The sequence below is a fragment of the Limulus polyphemus genome, unplaced genomic scaffold, assembly GCF_000517525.1.
Source record: "Limulus polyphemus unplaced genomic scaffold, Limulus_polyphemus-2.1.2 Scaffold2882, whole genome shotgun sequence".
Classification (NCBI taxonomy): domain Eukaryota; kingdom Metazoa; phylum Arthropoda; class Merostomata; order Xiphosura; family Limulidae; genus Limulus; species Limulus polyphemus.
In genome coordinates this window covers 102,948-120,605 of record NW_013668492.1, presented here as the reverse complement: position 1 = coordinate 120,605, position 17,658 = coordinate 102,948, and the positions used below count along the sequence as shown (strand labels likewise).

At 35.2% G+C, this 17,658-nt stretch overlaps 1 protein-coding gene across 1 annotated transcript in view; it reads right to left on the bottom strand.

Moving 5' to 3' along the window:
* Positions 1–11,617: 11,617 nt before the first annotated feature.
* The window catches only part of LOC106468127, a 36,445-nt gene continuing 30,404 nt past the window's right edge, over positions 11,618–17,658 (bottom strand). The window contains exons 12-13 of the mRNA XM_022396433.1: positions 15,231–15,312; positions 11,618–12,921 (exon numbers count right to left, since the gene is read on the bottom strand). Of these exons, the coding sequence (XP_022252141.1) occupies positions 12,507–12,921; positions 15,231–15,312 (497 nt within the window). The 3' untranslated portion in view covers positions 11,618–12,506. The remainder of the gene's footprint in view (positions 12,922–15,230; positions 15,313–17,658) is intronic.

The window sequence follows — 17,658 nt, the reverse complement described above, 5'->3', positions numbered from 1 at the left end:
TATCAGTACCACCTCAAAGGGAATTGTGTCTATTAAAAAGGAAGATAGAAACTGTTCTACGAGAGCATCAATGTATGATTGATCATAAGTTTCTCCAGGAGATAAGTAATAAGAACAAACAGTGATAGCACAACCCACGGAAATACAGATAGCTACAGTCTCCAAGGATGTATCGAGTGGCACAGATAAGGTAAGTACATGCTGGTCAATCTGCAATGCTACCCCTCCATGAACTCATCCATCACACTACCTGTCATTCTGGTATAAAGAAAACTGTTGAAAAGTGACAGTATTGGCAGGTTTCAGAAAAGTTTTCTGTAAGGAAAGACACATGGGATGATAGGAATCAATTAAAGCCTTAATGTCATCTAAATTAGAACGAAAACCTCGACAGTTCCTCTGTATCAAAGTGGCCATTTTTATTTAGGTGGAGGAGAACTGGATGGAGAACATTTCTTTGTGTGACAGTAGAAGGAAGTCTGTCGACCTCCATGGAACCTGCCCTGGATCAATTGAGCAGATCACTGTCAGTAGAAACTTATTCCAGGGACTAAGGACGTGAATGAATAATCGTTCTGTTTCTCGGGGTCGAAGAAAGTGGACCCGAGTTGTCACTGGAAGCCAGGGCCAAAAGAGATGAACCTGGGCAGTCACTGGATGCAACATTGGGGAAAGACAGGAGTAGACGTAAACTTGTCAACTCTTTTATCCACAGAGACAAAAGACTCTTCAGATGGTGTGAGAAAGGCTCTGAAGGAGGCACAGAAAAATTCATCTGCACTCCCACTGTAGCTGTGGAGCGTATTGCAGCAGCATACGTCCAAGATGGAGTAGGGGACAACAACTTCCAAGCCTCAGGGGTAAGAAATGTTATTCACAGTTTTCAAGCATTTTACCTCTTTCTCCTCCACCGACTTAGGACAAGAATGAAAATAAGAGGGATGTGAGCCATCACAATTGATGCAGTGAGGGTACAGTTGACACTCGTAGGCATCATGGTCTTTGGCACCACAACAAGCACAGAACCATGACAAGATGCCTTCGAGTGACAGAACTGCTGACACTGGAAACATCTGAAAAGGTTAGAAATATATGTCTGTACCTTACAATTATGATAACCTGCTTGGTAGAGGCAGGTGGATGTGGAGATGTAAAATTAAAAATCAGAACATTAATAGGCAGCATAATTCTTTCTCACCACATAAATTCCTTGGTTGGAAAAACCAGCGATAATCTCCAATTGAGGATGTTCCGTAAATCCCTCTCAACGATAACTCCTTGGGAAGAATTTAAAGTAGGATGGGAAGTAACCTCAATAGTTATATTCTCAATGGCCTTCGAATTCAGAAGGAGTTTGCTGTGTTTAGACGTAAATGTTTCCACCAAGATTTCACCAGACTTTGGAGAGCCAGCAAGACCCTCTAAATCCTTCTGAATGAAAAATGGAGACATTTGTCTTGATAATTTCTCAGTTAAAGAATGAATGATGAGAAAACGAGGTACAGAAACAGTGGGAGGTGGGGATTGGAGATCAGAGTCTCCTAAACATGATTCCTTTCCAATTAACTGTTTTTTTTATAATATTGTTTTTACAAGATTGGGGAATCCATAATAAAGTGAGAGTGATTCAGTGTCCACTGACCCTACCCACCATAGGATCCTATGAGGGGATATACTACAAAGCCAAGCAAGAACACTGCAGGGTTTTTGAGCACTATACCCAAACACCAGCATCAGACAAATGTCCACAACACTCATTGAGAATGCCCAACACTGGTACTCAACGGACCCTAGCCCAACAGGACCAGCCGATAGACCACGGGGGGTTCCCCAAAGCCACCCGTCTAAAGGAATTCAAGGCCAAAGTGGTGTGTTACAGACACACTCAACACCAGGGTCATCTCCTCCCCTTCGTAGATCGCCACGCACGGCAAACACATGGGTGGATGTTTAGATCCCAAAGAAGATGATCTGAAAATACAGAACCTTCCCTGGGAGGTCCCCTCACCACGTACAGAAATCCACCTTGAGGGGTTTTAATATTCTAATTGAGATATTTTTATTGCTAGAGGGTGATATTTTGCATGACGTTTAGGAGTTATGTCTCGAATTTGTGGGAGGTTTTGAGGAAATGAAATAGTGTAATATATAAAACACGAGACAGATAATGAGTGAATTATTTAATCAGACAAAGAGTTAGTCACTCAGCGAGTAAATAGAATTAATTCAATCAGCGAATTAGTCAGTTGAATAGTTAGTGATCTGTTACTGTTAGTGTGTATTCAAATGATTACTGTGTTAGGCAGTCAGTTTTAATTTGTTTTGTAGATATAAGAGCAAATCTTGTAAGTAAGTGATTTCGGTTTTATTTGTGAGTTATGCCTATTAACAAACATATCTGAAGAACTCGTACATCAGGGTTGTAAAAATAAATTGCTTTCACTATCGTGAAGTGGACCAGACTTTGCAATAGTTTTGACAATCAAAAGAACCCCCAATAAATTGAATAATAGAACCCGTTGCACCAATATTTTATTTAACTTTACAGTACTGTAAACATTTTGAATATGCTACTTTGTGACTTATTTTAATTCAGTGAGAAGGGGAGCTCTTTGGAATGGATGGTTTAAATTTAATTTTAAATAGGATAGGGTCTGGCTTATATGAAAGGACTAATAACTCAACTATAAGGGCAACTTTAAACTAGGACTAGACAGTGGTGAGGGTCAGAATGAATTAACTAAAGAAAAATAAAGATGTAAAGAAAAGTATTGTATAGGAACAAAGTACAGAAGTACTTTCAAGGATAAACTCGGCTGTTTATTGTAATTCTAAAAGTATAAAAGTTGTAAGGGTAATTTAGTTGGAATTTGTTACAGACTACCTGATGAAACCAATATATTAATGAGAAACTCTATAGTGAGTTAAGTAACTTAGGTGTTAATGAGATCATAATTATGTAGTATTATAATTTAAGGCATACAGATTGGGAAATTTTAAGAGTCAAACCATGAGGGAAATAGTTTTTTAGTAACAATTCAGACATTTTTTTCACCAATTGGTAAGGGAACCTACTCAGAACAATGGCATTTTAGATTTATTGTTAACTTCTAATATAAAAATAGTTGATAGGGTAGAAATTTGGGAAGATTTGGATGCAAGTCATCATTGTTCAGTTAGGTTTGATGTTTTGTTACATATGAAGATAAGTAGAAATTTTTGTAACAAATTTAAAAAAAAGCAAATTTCAAATTATCTGTTGTGAATGGGGCAACTGAGTTAATTGGAGATACTGATCAAATATGTAAATATTTAAAGAATGAATTTTTAAATATTCAAAATATGTTCCTTCTAAAAAAGGAGGTGGCTACATGTAAAAAAACAAAACAAGTTGGCTCATAAAAGGTTTAAAGGATCAAATTAAAGAAAAACATTATAAATTTAAGAGGGGATACTGATTATCTTAGTGCTTCCCCTAGATCAGGTTGTATCACTTGGACAGATCACTTATATACACTGCTACTGGTAAGCTGGTCAGAAATACACTTCGTAAGCTAATTTTGTTTAAGCTCCCCTAGAATTTTATCAGTAATTACATATAATTGTACAGTTTCAGAGGGTCACCATCTATACACAAAGTTATTTTCATAGGCATTATGATAAACTGGTTTACATGCAGTGTTACTGTAAAATGAAGTTTGTTTTTCTATGATTATTTCAAAAAACTCGTTGTTACTCCAACTGCAGAAAGATTTCATTTATCAACAGAAGATTTTTTTTGTCTGAATAATTATTAATGTACTTCCTTTTTATAACACCAAACCTTAACCACAACAGTTAATACACAAGGCTATAAAGATATTAGAATTGGGGTAATTGACAAATTCTGTAACAACTGTGTTGTTTAATGATTATTAATTTTCATGAATATGAGAAAAAAATAATAGTGATTCACAAATGTTGCTTATATTTGCATAAAGTTCTTGTGCATCATATAAGGCTGATAAATTGGCTCGTCTTCCATGTATTAATGTTGCTCTAAATATTTGTCCATATGAATAATCCTTTCACTCAACATCAACAGAATTGGTAACAACCAATAAATAAGTATATGGGGGTGGTTCTTTATATTTTTATATACACACACACACATATATATATATATATATATATACAGTACTGTGCAAAAGTGTTAGAACAAAGTCAAAAATTATATTTCAGGCTACTTTAAAAGAATAAGGAAAGGTAAGTCACAGGTGAAACATCAAAATTTTATTATTCTTCATGTTTAGTACAACAGAAACTCAGTGGAAGTCTTTGAGTTCAGCAAACAGTTTATATTTTGTGTGACCCCCTTTTGCTTTAATAAGTAAGGACAGTCCTTTGGGATTTTACTCCAAATGTCTCTAATACACTCCCAGTAAGTTTCTTTGGAAGTAACTTTTGATTTGTCAAGTTTTTGATCTATCAAATCCCAGATCTGCTCAACTAGGTTAAGATTGGGGCTCTTTGGGGGCCATTGCATCATTTGAATGACTCCAGCAGTTTCTTTCTTAGCTAAGTAATTTCTGCATAGATTGGATGAGTGTTTGGAGTCATTATCTTCTTGGTAGTAGAATCCTTTACCAATAATATGCAAATCACTGGGTATACCATGACGGATCAGTATCTGATGGTATTTGGGTTGGTCCATTATTCCATCCATTTTGCAAATATTTCCTGTCGCCTCAGCAGAAAAACACCCCCAAACCATCACACTGCCTTCACCCATGCTTCGTGGTAGGTGATGTGCAATGATGTAAGTATCTTTCACCTTTTTCCGCCGGACGTACAACCTACACTTTGAATAAAATATTTCAAACTTGGACTCATCAGTCCATAACACCCTTTTTAATCATCAACAGTCCAGTTTTTGTACTTTTTAGCAAATTTCAATCTTTTGACAATATTTAGAGATCGAAGTAAAGGTTATTAACTGCTACACGACCAAATATTCCATTCTGGTTGAGTCTTCTTGATACTGTAGATCTGGACTCCTCTTCTGTCATTTGGTACATGGTTGTTTATCTCATACTTGAGATCAGTGGCAGTCTTCCTTCTGTCCCGAAGGCTGCCTAAACAAACACACTTAAAATCAAGTATCATTGAGTTTAGGTGTTCTGCCTCTTCCTTTCCTATTTTCAAATTTACCTGTCTCCTTCTCACGATCTAGGGTGTACTTTGCAGTGTTTGGGAATCATTTCAAGTGTGCAGCAATTTGTTGGAAAGTCCAACCAGCATCACAAACATTTTATGTGAACTCTCTGCTCTACTGACAATTCTCTACACTTTTTGGCCATGGCATGACAACAAAACTTAATATATAGCATTAAACACTGTTTCTATCAATGTTTATTTATGGAGTGTTATTAAATTGATTTCTTCTAGCATATACTGGTATCATATGCTAGCTTCTTGGTAGCATCTTTCTATATAGTTAAGACACTGCATGGGGTACCATGACAGTTATTGCAGACCCTAAGTTTGGTCAGTATGTTCATTCAAGCAGAACCCTTATGACTAGCCCTTGGTACAAGTATATGGGAATTCTAAAGAATGATAAGTATTCTCATCCTTGCTCATTCAATTGTCAACAGGGTTCAGTGAAGCATTACCGTAGTGTTGAAATTTACATTCTGTAATGGCATGAAAGAATTAGCCCCATAAAATGGAAAGAATGACAATAATATTCTCTTGTCCTAACACTTTTGCACAGTATATATAATTCCATTGCCATTTCCGTGGCATATCTTTGTTGTCCATTTATGATTTACAGTAAACATTTAATATACCTTATGATATAATCTAATGGAAGTTTATTAATTTTTAATCCAAAATTACAAACTAATCATCTTTCTATTTTATGAAAATATTTTTTATTTCTTATTCTATGATTTTCATTTCAATGAAACAAACTTCAGTAAAAAGCACTCATACGCCATCTTATCAGTCCGCGGGGATGGGTGTAGTAAGATGGCAGACACATGGCTTCATTACAACGACAGTGAAGTACTATCCATATTATCCAGCTCAGTGCATGGATTAAGTCTATCATCTATAGGAAAAGTTTGGCTCTGAAATAAGGAAGTATGAGACTACAGCAGTTGAAAACTGTCAGTTCTTACAATTTTCTAGTCAGAAAAATATGTCTTTTTCAGCTATTTCCTAAATTTTTCAGTAGGTGTTCTGCACTTAACATCACCTCCTAGTGGCTCAGCTCCAAGGCTGATAGCTTTTGATTCTAAAAATTGGGTTTTCATTGCATGAGGTGGGCACAACAAAAAGTCGTGTGTAGCTTTATGCTTATCAACAAGCAAGAACTTAACGTCTTTGTAAATAGCATATACGTACTCATGAACTTGCTTTAACTATTACTTAAGATCAAAGTATAAACTCTTAAACATGTTATTTAAGAGTTTATACTTGCTCACATAGCCAAGATCCTTTATCACTTCTCCACTGGTGTGTTGGTCATACCCAACTAAAGGATGGTACAGAGGTTTGAGCAGATCGGTACAATAAGGGAGTTAATTGCACTTTAATAAGTAATGAGAATGATCACTGACATAAATAATCTAGGATTTGTAATACCACACTAGGATTAAACTGTGGTATGAGATCCATCCTACCTTGCTCTAGCAGCCAGTTTAAACCAGAACCAAAAAGGCTGACCAGCATGACTGTGATATTAATTATTAGAAAAACACCACCACTGGCAACTTGTGTAAGAGTTCAATATTATATATTCTTTGTTTTTTCTGAAACCAAATCTTTTTGAACTTATCATACTGCTATAATTAGTGCTGACTAACTTATGGTTCTACCTGTGATTACCACAATTAAAAGTGTACAATGCTTTATGAATTAAATTCATGTTTGTTTTGTTTGCTATATACCCAGTACAAATAATGCAACTTCACAAGAAATGCATTGATTTATATTTGTTCTTCAATTATTAATTTCAATATTTCACCATTTTATATTGGGTATTGCTTTGGAAATTTCTTCTAACTTCACTGCTGATGTTCTATATGTGTATTGTTCTGTAGCTGTTTAGTTTACCACTACTGTTTTATCTTTCTGTATTGTTTGGAATTATTTTCATTGCTAACTCTATCCTCCTATATTGTTCTGGGAGATTTTTGTTTGCTTATTTCACTAATTGCTTTTCAACTTTCTGTACTTTTATGAAACTTTAACATTCTCTTTAACTGAAAATGTATTTCCAATAGATAATCACCTGTCACACACATTCCTACCCATCCTACTCACTAACGGTGCACATTTCTTACTTGCCTCAGCAAAGAAAGAAGATTCATGAGTGCACATGCATACATAGTAAGTCTTAGGGTGCAAGGAGTTCTGTCACCCTCCTATTGGTGGAGGACTTTTGCGGCACAATGATGTTATTATGCAGTAACACAACTTACAAGAAAATCTTGTGAGATTAGTTGGAAGTTCACTAAAGGCTAGTGGCATTCAAATCTCCAAAGCAGAAGCACAGGGATGGATGGAATAAGAACATGACTGTCCTAGTAACTGCACACAAGAAGTCGGAGAGCCAACAGGAGTAGCATGGTTCGAGTACGTTCAGACCATACTTTGTGCTAACCTCAACTCTACTATCAGACTACATTGAACTGACACCAACTGTGGGTCCTGGGCACAATAGTCATGTCATGAAGAGTAGTATGTTGTGTGTGCACACCTCAACTCAGCTGAACAGATATCAGCTACAAGAGGAGTACATGGTTTGTTAGTGCATACTTGCCTTAATGCAACTGAGCAGGTAATGTATACAGGAGGAGAGCATGGTAGTGGTGTGTGCTCACCTCAACTGTATTGGATAGTTGCAGGCTGCAAGAGGATGGAATATACCATGTAATGTGCTCACCTCAACTCTACAGAACAGACTAGCTGTAGGAGGACACAGCATTATAATGTGTGCTCACCTCAACTAAATTGTACAGACTTAGACCACAGGAGGAGAGAGTGCAAGTGGTATAAGTATAGATACATGAGGGTTGACCTGTGCTACAAAGCCAGTGTCACCACCGTCCTACTTCTCACTGATTGGCACCCCTTGTTCTAGCTCCAGCAGTGAGGTCTCAACTGGTGAGGATTCTCCATGGTTAACCACCCCAGTGGTTAGGAACTGGTAAGTGGCAAAGGTCTCTTGTGCTTCACATGAAGAGAAAAGGGAGGAGGAATTCATGGTAGGGAGCCTGGAGAAAATGCCCAGATTCCCATCAATCCTTCAGCTGGAAAGGTATTTTATTGGATATAGTGCAACGGGTGACTGCATATCCATATTTTGAAAAACCAACAAGTATGAGACAGGGAATTGAGCAGAACATCCCTGGTGCTGGCTTTTTCCATGATAGTTCATTGAATAGGTACAGTTTGGATTGGACAGTAGTCAGATATATAAATATATCATGAGGATATATCTTATGGAACAACCCATCTCACAGTGGGCATATATGGAGCCAGACCAGATAGTATGAGCACTTTGTTATTTTAGCACAATGCAAAATTTTGGAAAGTAAGTATACCCTTGGAGGTACCACCAGCCAGCTGGTGGGATTCTATAAGCAAATACTGTAAAATAAAAAGCTATTCACCAGTCTAGAGAGTGAATAGACTTTGTATAATGGCAGAGACAGGTTGTAAACTTCAAGAAATGAGACAGCCAGATGGTGAAGATAATTGGCGATGAAGGTTTGAAGAGTAGTCCACATGCCTGCCTGAAAGAACTTATCCAGCAGCTGTTGGAAATGAGTGGTGAGAGAATGAGTGGGGTGATGAATCTGATAGGAAGATAAGCATCAACCCCAATGAGGAGTAGACTAAACGTAGATTTAGCCATAGGAGTGTCGCCAACAGGACATGACAAAGAGTGTCTCAAATCAAGCCTAGGACCCAAAGCAAAATATGGAAAGGTGGGTAAGCATAAAGTAAAATATGAGACCATTCCTGGCTGAAAACATCAACAGCCAAGGCCAAGGAATAAGGAACAAGAGACTTGAAGAGGAAGCTTGGAATTTAGAGGGTGTCAACTGTATCAACGAGTGGAGTACTCAACAGAAAGCATACCCAATTGAAACTTGGGAGTGAAGAAACATGATCCAGCTGAAAGAGGTGATCTGAAACCAGGTTCATAGCACTTGGTACATGGCAGTCGATGAGATGAAACCATTGAGAATGAGCTTAATAAAGAAGGTCTAGGAAATGAAGGCAAAGGGTCCTGGATTAAGTTACCCCTTGGTAGTTGATATAAGAAAACTATGGAGTTGTTGGAATGGATCATGATTAAATGATATATGTGGAGGGGTAAGAACTGGAAGCATACTTGATGGACTACCAGAAGTTTGAATGCATTGATATGGACTCATCCTGGGTCAATGAGCCCAACATGAAATTTTTGTTCAGAGATGCTCCTCAACCAGAGAGGAAAGCATCAGTGAAGAGGAGCAGGTCTAGTTTGGGTGGAGGTAATGGAACACTGATGGTGATATTGGATCTGTCCAGCCAAAAATGCAAATCTTTGAGTAGAAGAGGGGACAGTTGATCCATTGAGGTCAAAGGTTCCCATGAGTGGTTCCATAAGTCACACAAAGTTCAATGGAGGAGGTACATATGTGTGCAACCAAAGGAAAAAGCAGTTCCAATGAAGTCATGGTTTCCAAAAGCAAAAATCTTTTGTGCAGTATGAGTAGAATAAGCGTGAATACTGGTGACTAGTAATTCCATAGCTCACATGCAGATGGGAGAAAGGAGTTGAAAACACTCCCAGATGAATAAGATATTGAGTGGGAGTGAATAAAAATTTGGAACTATTGATGAACATTGTCCCCTTGGGACCTTGCTCAAACATGACAGAGAGGAACCCACAGGACCCAACATGAGAAAAGTTTGGAAGTGGGAATTAAAAGGTGGAAAACTGAGAACTAAGTTGAGGGAGAGTGGTGGATAGTTGGGTTTTGGGCAGTGTGGAAACTAAGGACAAAAGCAAGGATTGATGACGAGCAGCCACAGACCATGATCCATGACTCAATCAAATCAGAAATACCCCCAAAAACTTCAGGGTAAAGAAGGAAGACTAGATCTCATACAAGAAAAGAAAAGTCAAACCTGGGAAAGAAGAGTATCCCTACCCAACAATTCCCAGCAACAAACAGCCTAGTGAGCAGGGAAAAGGTAGAAGTGGAGAAATGAAGGAAATTAGAATCGCCCAGAAAAAGTCTTTAAGGCATGGTGGAGTGCCTCAGACTTTAGATGTGGAGAGGAGAGGCAAATAAGTATGGTAAGGAAGATCAGGTGAAGATAGAAGTACTGGGCACTGGAGGGCAAAACCAACACTTTATAATCCCCCCCCCCCCAAATAAAAGAAACAGACAAGAGAAATTCCAAATTTTGGAATCAAGAAAGGGAGTTCAGAATAACTAAAATTGAGGATATAAGAATCAGACAGACAGGGATAGGTGAGAAATGAAGTTTCGGGAACATAGTTAGTCAAGGAAAGGCAAAACGAAAATTAGTGAGGGGTAGGATTACAACGTAGGAAACAAAAAGAGTCATATTACACAGGGGAAAGAAATACAATGGTTCATACCTGTGAAATTAAGTCATGACAACGCAAGAAAGTTTGAGGGTTCTTTTCAAAAGTGAGAGAAGTTCTCAAAGCATAACCAGGATGAGAAAACAATCAAATTCATCCTCCTCAAAACAAGGGGAAGGAACACCTGTAGGAGAGATTGGTGCTGAAAGTTTTGGCTTCATAAGGGAAACCACTACCCTTTGCACAGTGATCATCACATCATCCTCAGTCACCTATGTAAGGAAATTATTCACTCACACAAGTAGTGAAAGATGTTATATGAACTAGTGCATTTATAGTTTGTAGGAAAAAAGATGGAAATTAAGTTCCTTAAACATTGCAAATCCCATTAAATTGAAAAAGAAAAAACACATTTGATTAGTACAGTGCCGAGAAAAAGAAATTAAGAAATGCATAGAGAGAGTTAGTGAGCAACGAGGTGTGTTGCCCTCCTATTGGTGTAGGGCTTTTCCTGCATAATGATATCATTATGCAGTAGCACAATTCATGAGAAAATTTCATAAGATTAATTTGCAGTTCACTAAAGGCTAGTGGCATGCAAATCTCTAAGGCAGAAGCACAGGGTTATAGCTTAACTGTATGAAGAGGTGTGGTATCATTTTAGAACTTTTTATCTCACTGCTAATATTAGAATTTTATTATTTTGTACCTGTTTTGTTTTTTAATGCAAGCTAATTTTCTGTAGTTATCTTTTTTTGTGCAAATTTATTCATTTTGCCAAACAATAATTGTATGTTTACTGCTAGTTCAGTTAACTGCACTGTTCAGTACTAGAGACTTATGACACTAGTATCCATTTTATAAATCTATTTTAGTTTTACCTAGTAACAGTAGCTGGAGGCAACTCCTAGTTTTTCACAATTTATTTATTCAGTTTATCACATATTTACATTGAAAGGTAATTGATTATTATTTACTGATCATATAAATGACTATTAAATACTGTTAAAATAAAAATAGTCTTATATGACTATTTGTTCTTGGTTTTAAACAATTACCATTATATTTTTTTTACATTTTGAGTTGTCTGGATATATTCTGACAAAATAAAAGGAATTAAAAGTCTGAAACATTCAGCTTGTGGATTTTTATCTAAACAATCATGTATAAAAAGCTTATATTTAAAAAGAGTAATAAATATACTATAAAGAAAAATCATCAAAAAAATATAAGTTCACAATATTTTACTCAACAAACATGTAAAAAGAATACCACATTTTTTATTATTCTTACTTCTCCCATCCCACCCAACCCTCAATACACAAACCTTTCTCAAAGGATCAAATCAATATAATAAGCTTGAGGTACTGGTATACAACCTATACATCCATATGTCAGTAGTATTATAAATGCTATTATACATGTTCAGCATTAACAGATGTAAGTTCAAGTTACATTTAATTTTTTGTGACACTATTGCTTGTGAATCTGGATCTTAGCTGAAAGAAAATCCCTGTTAAATTACTGAAATACACAAATATACCTTATTCCAAGCAAAATAAAAATGGTTATTGATATCAAAGTAGCATTTGTTTTACAGAAAACTGATTATCAGACTATCCCCACTGGTTACTAATATATCAGATATTGATCCTCCTCAAAATCTGGTATCAAGTATATAGCTAAAGAAATTGTTTTTTGTAAAGATAACATTAATTTCATTGGTGATTCAACTAGCACAAAGCTCAATGTGAGGCTGAGGAGTAGGGATGTACTGTATCTACATTAACCCAGTTGACCACTTATAATACATACTCTAACTCTGAACATTTCATAACTAGATGTAGTAAACTCTGAATATTTTTGTTAGTGCTAAACATAAGAATTGATAGGTAAAATCTTTAATTTAATACTTGCTTCTTCTTGAGCAAGTCTCATGGGAGTACCAGGTGCCAACCTCATGAGGCTCATGGGTAGAAAACGTTTTAGGTTGGTGAGATCTGGATCTATGTTTGCTGTATTTTGTTTTCTTTTCAGGTTGAGAATATAGTGCTGCAACATCACTAACTAAAATTTCATTGGCCTCCCGGAATCCTTCAACAGTTCCTTTTCCATTGTTACAAATATTGGAGTTTTCAAGAGTCTCTTGTCTGATTACTGGGTGTTGAACTGCTTGAAGATGGGGATGATATTGAAAGGAATAGTGTAGATTGTCCCAAGCACGTTGGTAATGTCTATGAAGTCCATGATCTCCATTGCCATCAAAAGTTGAGACTGTAGTTTCATCTTGTGATTGCTTAGAATTCTGTTTACTTCTGGTCCTGTTTGCATAAGAACAAAATAGCAATGAATAAGTCTTTTCTAAAGTAATTTATGTTCCTAAGACCTTTGTCAATTCTCAAATTTACTATGACAAAAAACACAAAATAATTAAGTTGCAGTGTAGTTATTAACCTGTCATTAGAAATTAAATATAAAATTAAGTTTTAACAGTTGAAAAATGTTTTATTTTACCCTGAATAATTGCTTTCAATAAAACAATAAGTCTATAGAATCAATTATCCCAATATATATAGAAATTAAACAGACACACAGTAAAAGTTTACTTATATCCAAAGATTTCAGGATACAATAGTTAAGTTATGAAAAGAAATAAAGATTAAATTAACCAACCAATCTGGCATATACATTTACTTCAATATAAGTTTAATGATAATAATGAAAACACAATGAAATAAATGCTGGAAAATTATTCAAGTGCACTTAAATTATATAGTTATATATATAACTAAGCCTTGACTTCCATATAACCATATCTCTTTGAGGAAAATTTATAAAAATAAGGAAAACAAAATATCAGAAGCAAGACTAGAATAATCTTTAGTTAAAAAAATTATTTCAAACTATTTAAAATATTCTAAAGACTGATTTCCAAGTTATAAGGTGCAATTAGAAAAATGATGCTGAAAATTTAAAAAATTTCAAGATATTGTTATCATAATTAAAATGTGTATAATGTAGTATTCCTGACAAATTAGGATACCTCTATAATGTGTTGATATGACAAACAGGTGATATCTTTCATGTGATATTTATGAGAAATTAGGTGACTTCTGTAATGTGGTACTTATTTCAAATTAGGTGATTCCTATAATTTGGAGGGACTGGCACGGTTGGTGAATAGGGTGTTTTACTCATAATCATGCCTGCTCTTTCAGCCATGTAGGGCTATTAAAATGTAATGATCAATCCCATTATCTGATTAGAATGGTACAATAATTGGTAGTCAGTTGTGATTACTAGCTGCTTTTCCTCTAGTTTATCACTTCTAAATTAGGGATGGACAAATAGAAAAAAAATCTATAGTGTGGTGGTAGTTGTGGAAAATTAGGTGACCTCTTCAATGCAATACTTACAGACTAATTCAGTAACTTTTCTAATGTGGTAGTTAAGGAAACATTTGGTGACCTAAGTTATGTGGTAGTTATGAAAAATTAGGTGATCTTTAAAATGCTGAAATTGTGATAAATTAGGTCCTATATAATGTGATGGCATATTAGGAGATCTCATTAATATGGTAGTTATGGAAAAAGTATGTCTGACCTCTATAATACAGCAGTTATGAAAAAATTATGGAACCTATGCAGAGGGTTGAGTACATTATATTAAAATGGTTTTGAATATACACATCAACATGAAATGTCACAGTCAATATAAAGTTGTGATGGAGAGAATATATGAGAACTATGTTTTGATATTGTTTGACATTTCATAGGTAGTGTGATGCCACCAAAAATGTATAGCTTTTAGGTAAGTTATGTAACAACTTATTGGAAAACAAAGGAATATGGATCAACTTGGAGAACCATGACTATCCAAAGAAAGCTCTGCAACAAGTTATATCCCATCTGTGGTAAGTGCTGTATTTTGTAAAAGGTGAGAAGCCAATGAACACAAAGGTCAGTCCAAAAGCCATCCATGTGCTCCAGGCAACAGTACCAAACATAGTCATGAAGGAAAAGGGAAACAAGTCACGTGTACACAGGTTGATTCCACAAACTATCAATTCAATCACTGCACACCTCAAGCAGCTGGAGAATGAAATGGTATTCATACCTGTCAGTTCATTAGACACACTGCCTATGCACTTCTGGGTGATCACTCTTTTAAATGGGCATTGGGAAACAATCATTCTCATAACTAGATGTATTATAGACAAGAGGAAGGGTGTGCTTTTAACATGTCAGCCTTACAATGGAGCCCCTTGTAATAGAAACTATACTGTAGGGCTATTGTCATGCTGCATGGTTATCAGTTACAGCATGACTAGACAAGGTGACATACACTGTAACAACGTGGTGAGGCTCCAAAATTGTTATAGTGTAACATACTCATCCTCTTTATAATATGGTGGTTATGAGAAACAAGTGACTTTATGCCTCAATATACTGCAAGTTTTACTTAACTACAATCAACTGCAGAAGGATATCGAAGCTTCACAATGTTTATGATACATATATTGTGAACAAAAAATATTTGTGTTATTGAACTTAAGAGATCTGATATTTCAAGATTTTACAAAAAAAATTATAAGTCACCTGTAGCAAACATTCTGTAAAGAACAACTCACCTTCGTACAAGAATGACTATGATAGTGATGATTACTGATAGAAAGACAAAACCTCCAAAACCTCCAAGAGCTATGATGCCACCTAAAAAAAAGATATTTAAAAAATCTATATTTCAAAATTTGACTTCCTGGATTACCTTGTTTAAGTTAAGATTAACTAAGTAGACAGAGTACAGCTGGGCAATTAATGGAATATGGAAACTGATTAACTGTCAAGGTAATTAATCAATTACATTAACTAATCGATTATTCTTACATAAGACTTTGATAGTTGGGATGATCAAAAACAGTAATAATTGGAAACACCAATTTCAATTGGTTGATTATTTTTGTGAGTCTTAACATTAATGGACTAAGCTGAAAATATTGAATTAAACAAAAATAATAATGAGAAATAATAATGAAAATATTTCAGTCACTTGGATAGTTGGAAGAATCAGAAACATTCATTGTTCTTTCTTATTTTCATGACATTAATCAATTTAATTGCAATTTGGATTAATGGGTTATCTTACATGACATTACTGATGTAATTGTTACACATAGGTACTCGACTGATCGAGTTAATTGCCTAGCTCTAAGGCAGAATAAAATTCAAATACATTTTGGTAAATCTAATATATCTTAAAAGTGCTAATACTACTTTCTCTCCTCAACAAACTAATTAATTGACTAACCACATCAAGAAGTATCTTGCACTGTTTGTGTTAAACAATACCAAAATAAAACTTCCACTGCAAATAAAGACTTGAATCATGTTGACTGTTAAGGTAGAAGTACATGAAAATATACATCAGAGAGTGCACTAGCACTCTTTATGTACGGAGGCATGGATGTCCATATTAAAACAATACAAAAGTCTTCTAGATTTTCTTCTCTACAAGTCATCAGAAGCTAGATATGAAGAGCTACCTGGCATAGTCACTCTATCTCCAGTGTATATGCCACTCTTCAGCTATCCATAGTGTCGTAAAGTCGAAAACCAGCGAATGGCCAAAACTGAAATTTCTCATTTTCATTCATCATCATCCTTCTTAAACAAGCCTAGCATTTACCTAGTTCTAGCAGTAACTATAATTTTATAATTATCTGATAAAGCAAAACAATTTACATGATCGTTGAATACCTATTTTATTATTATTATTATATGCAAAATTAAAAAACATTGTAGTGTAAATGATGTTATTACCCCTTGAAGTTAGCTTTCTTACAGAAGTATGGTGTTACTTTAAAAAGCTTAAGTACAGGGTGAAACAGGAATTATCAGCCAATAATAAATAAACAATAAAATTCTCTAACATGTAAAATATTCAATGCTTTGTACACTACACAATTGGTGTCTTTAGGGAGCCAACTCATATATTATGTATGAAGTGAAGGAGTTAACAAAAAACATACAAGTTATCAGAAGCTAGATATGAAGAGCTACCTGGCATAGTCACTCTATCTCCAGTGAATATGCTGTTTTTCAGCTATTCAGAACATCCCAAGGTTGAAAACAGGCAAATAGCCAAAACCAAGACTTCTTATTTTCATTCATAATCATCTTTCTTCAACATGCGTAGTGCCTACCTAGTTCTAGCAGTAACTGTTATTTCAGCATCATTTGGTAGAACAAAACAATTTTCATGATCTTTTGACTACCTATTTTATTATTATTCTGTGCAAAATTTGTAAAGCTTTAGAATACACTCTATAACCTAGTAACCCAAGTATGCCATCTTATAAAAAAGTAAACAAACAAGTATTTGGGAAAAAAAATACTGCTAAATAAAAAAACTATATAGGATTGGCTACTGAACTTGAAAAAAGAACCAAATAAGATAGGGATGGAAGTGAACATATCACTCAATCCAGCTAATGATCACATAGCAGACCAAGTTGTCTTAACTTTACATGGAGAATAAAATCCCTTTATTACTGGCTTTCTCACTGCCAAAACAAATAGAACCAGAATTTCCAATTGTAAAATGTTACTCTCTTGCAAAATAGTCATAAAAGTAGTATTCTAAAGTTAACTAATTCTAAAGTTAACTAAGGAAAGGTATAATGAAGAAAACTGAGATTCTATTCAAACACCAAGCTTTTTACAGACAAAGTGGAGAAGCCAGTAATGTAGGGATTTTATTTTCCATGTAAAGTCAAGATGGTTTAGTCTGCTATGTGATCATTATCCAGGTCAAGTGATATGTTCACTTCCATCCCTATCTTGTTGTTCCTTTTTCAAGTTCAGTAGCCAGCTCTATGTAGCTTTTATATTTAGCAATAAATGTTTTCTTAATACTCATAAGTGTGTGTGTGTGTGTGTGTATATATATATATATATATATATATATTATATATCATCTCTAAGACATGACAAAACTACGTTACGTAACCTAAACTACGTTAGTAACTTACCTTACCGTAACGTTGTTAGGTTTGGTAG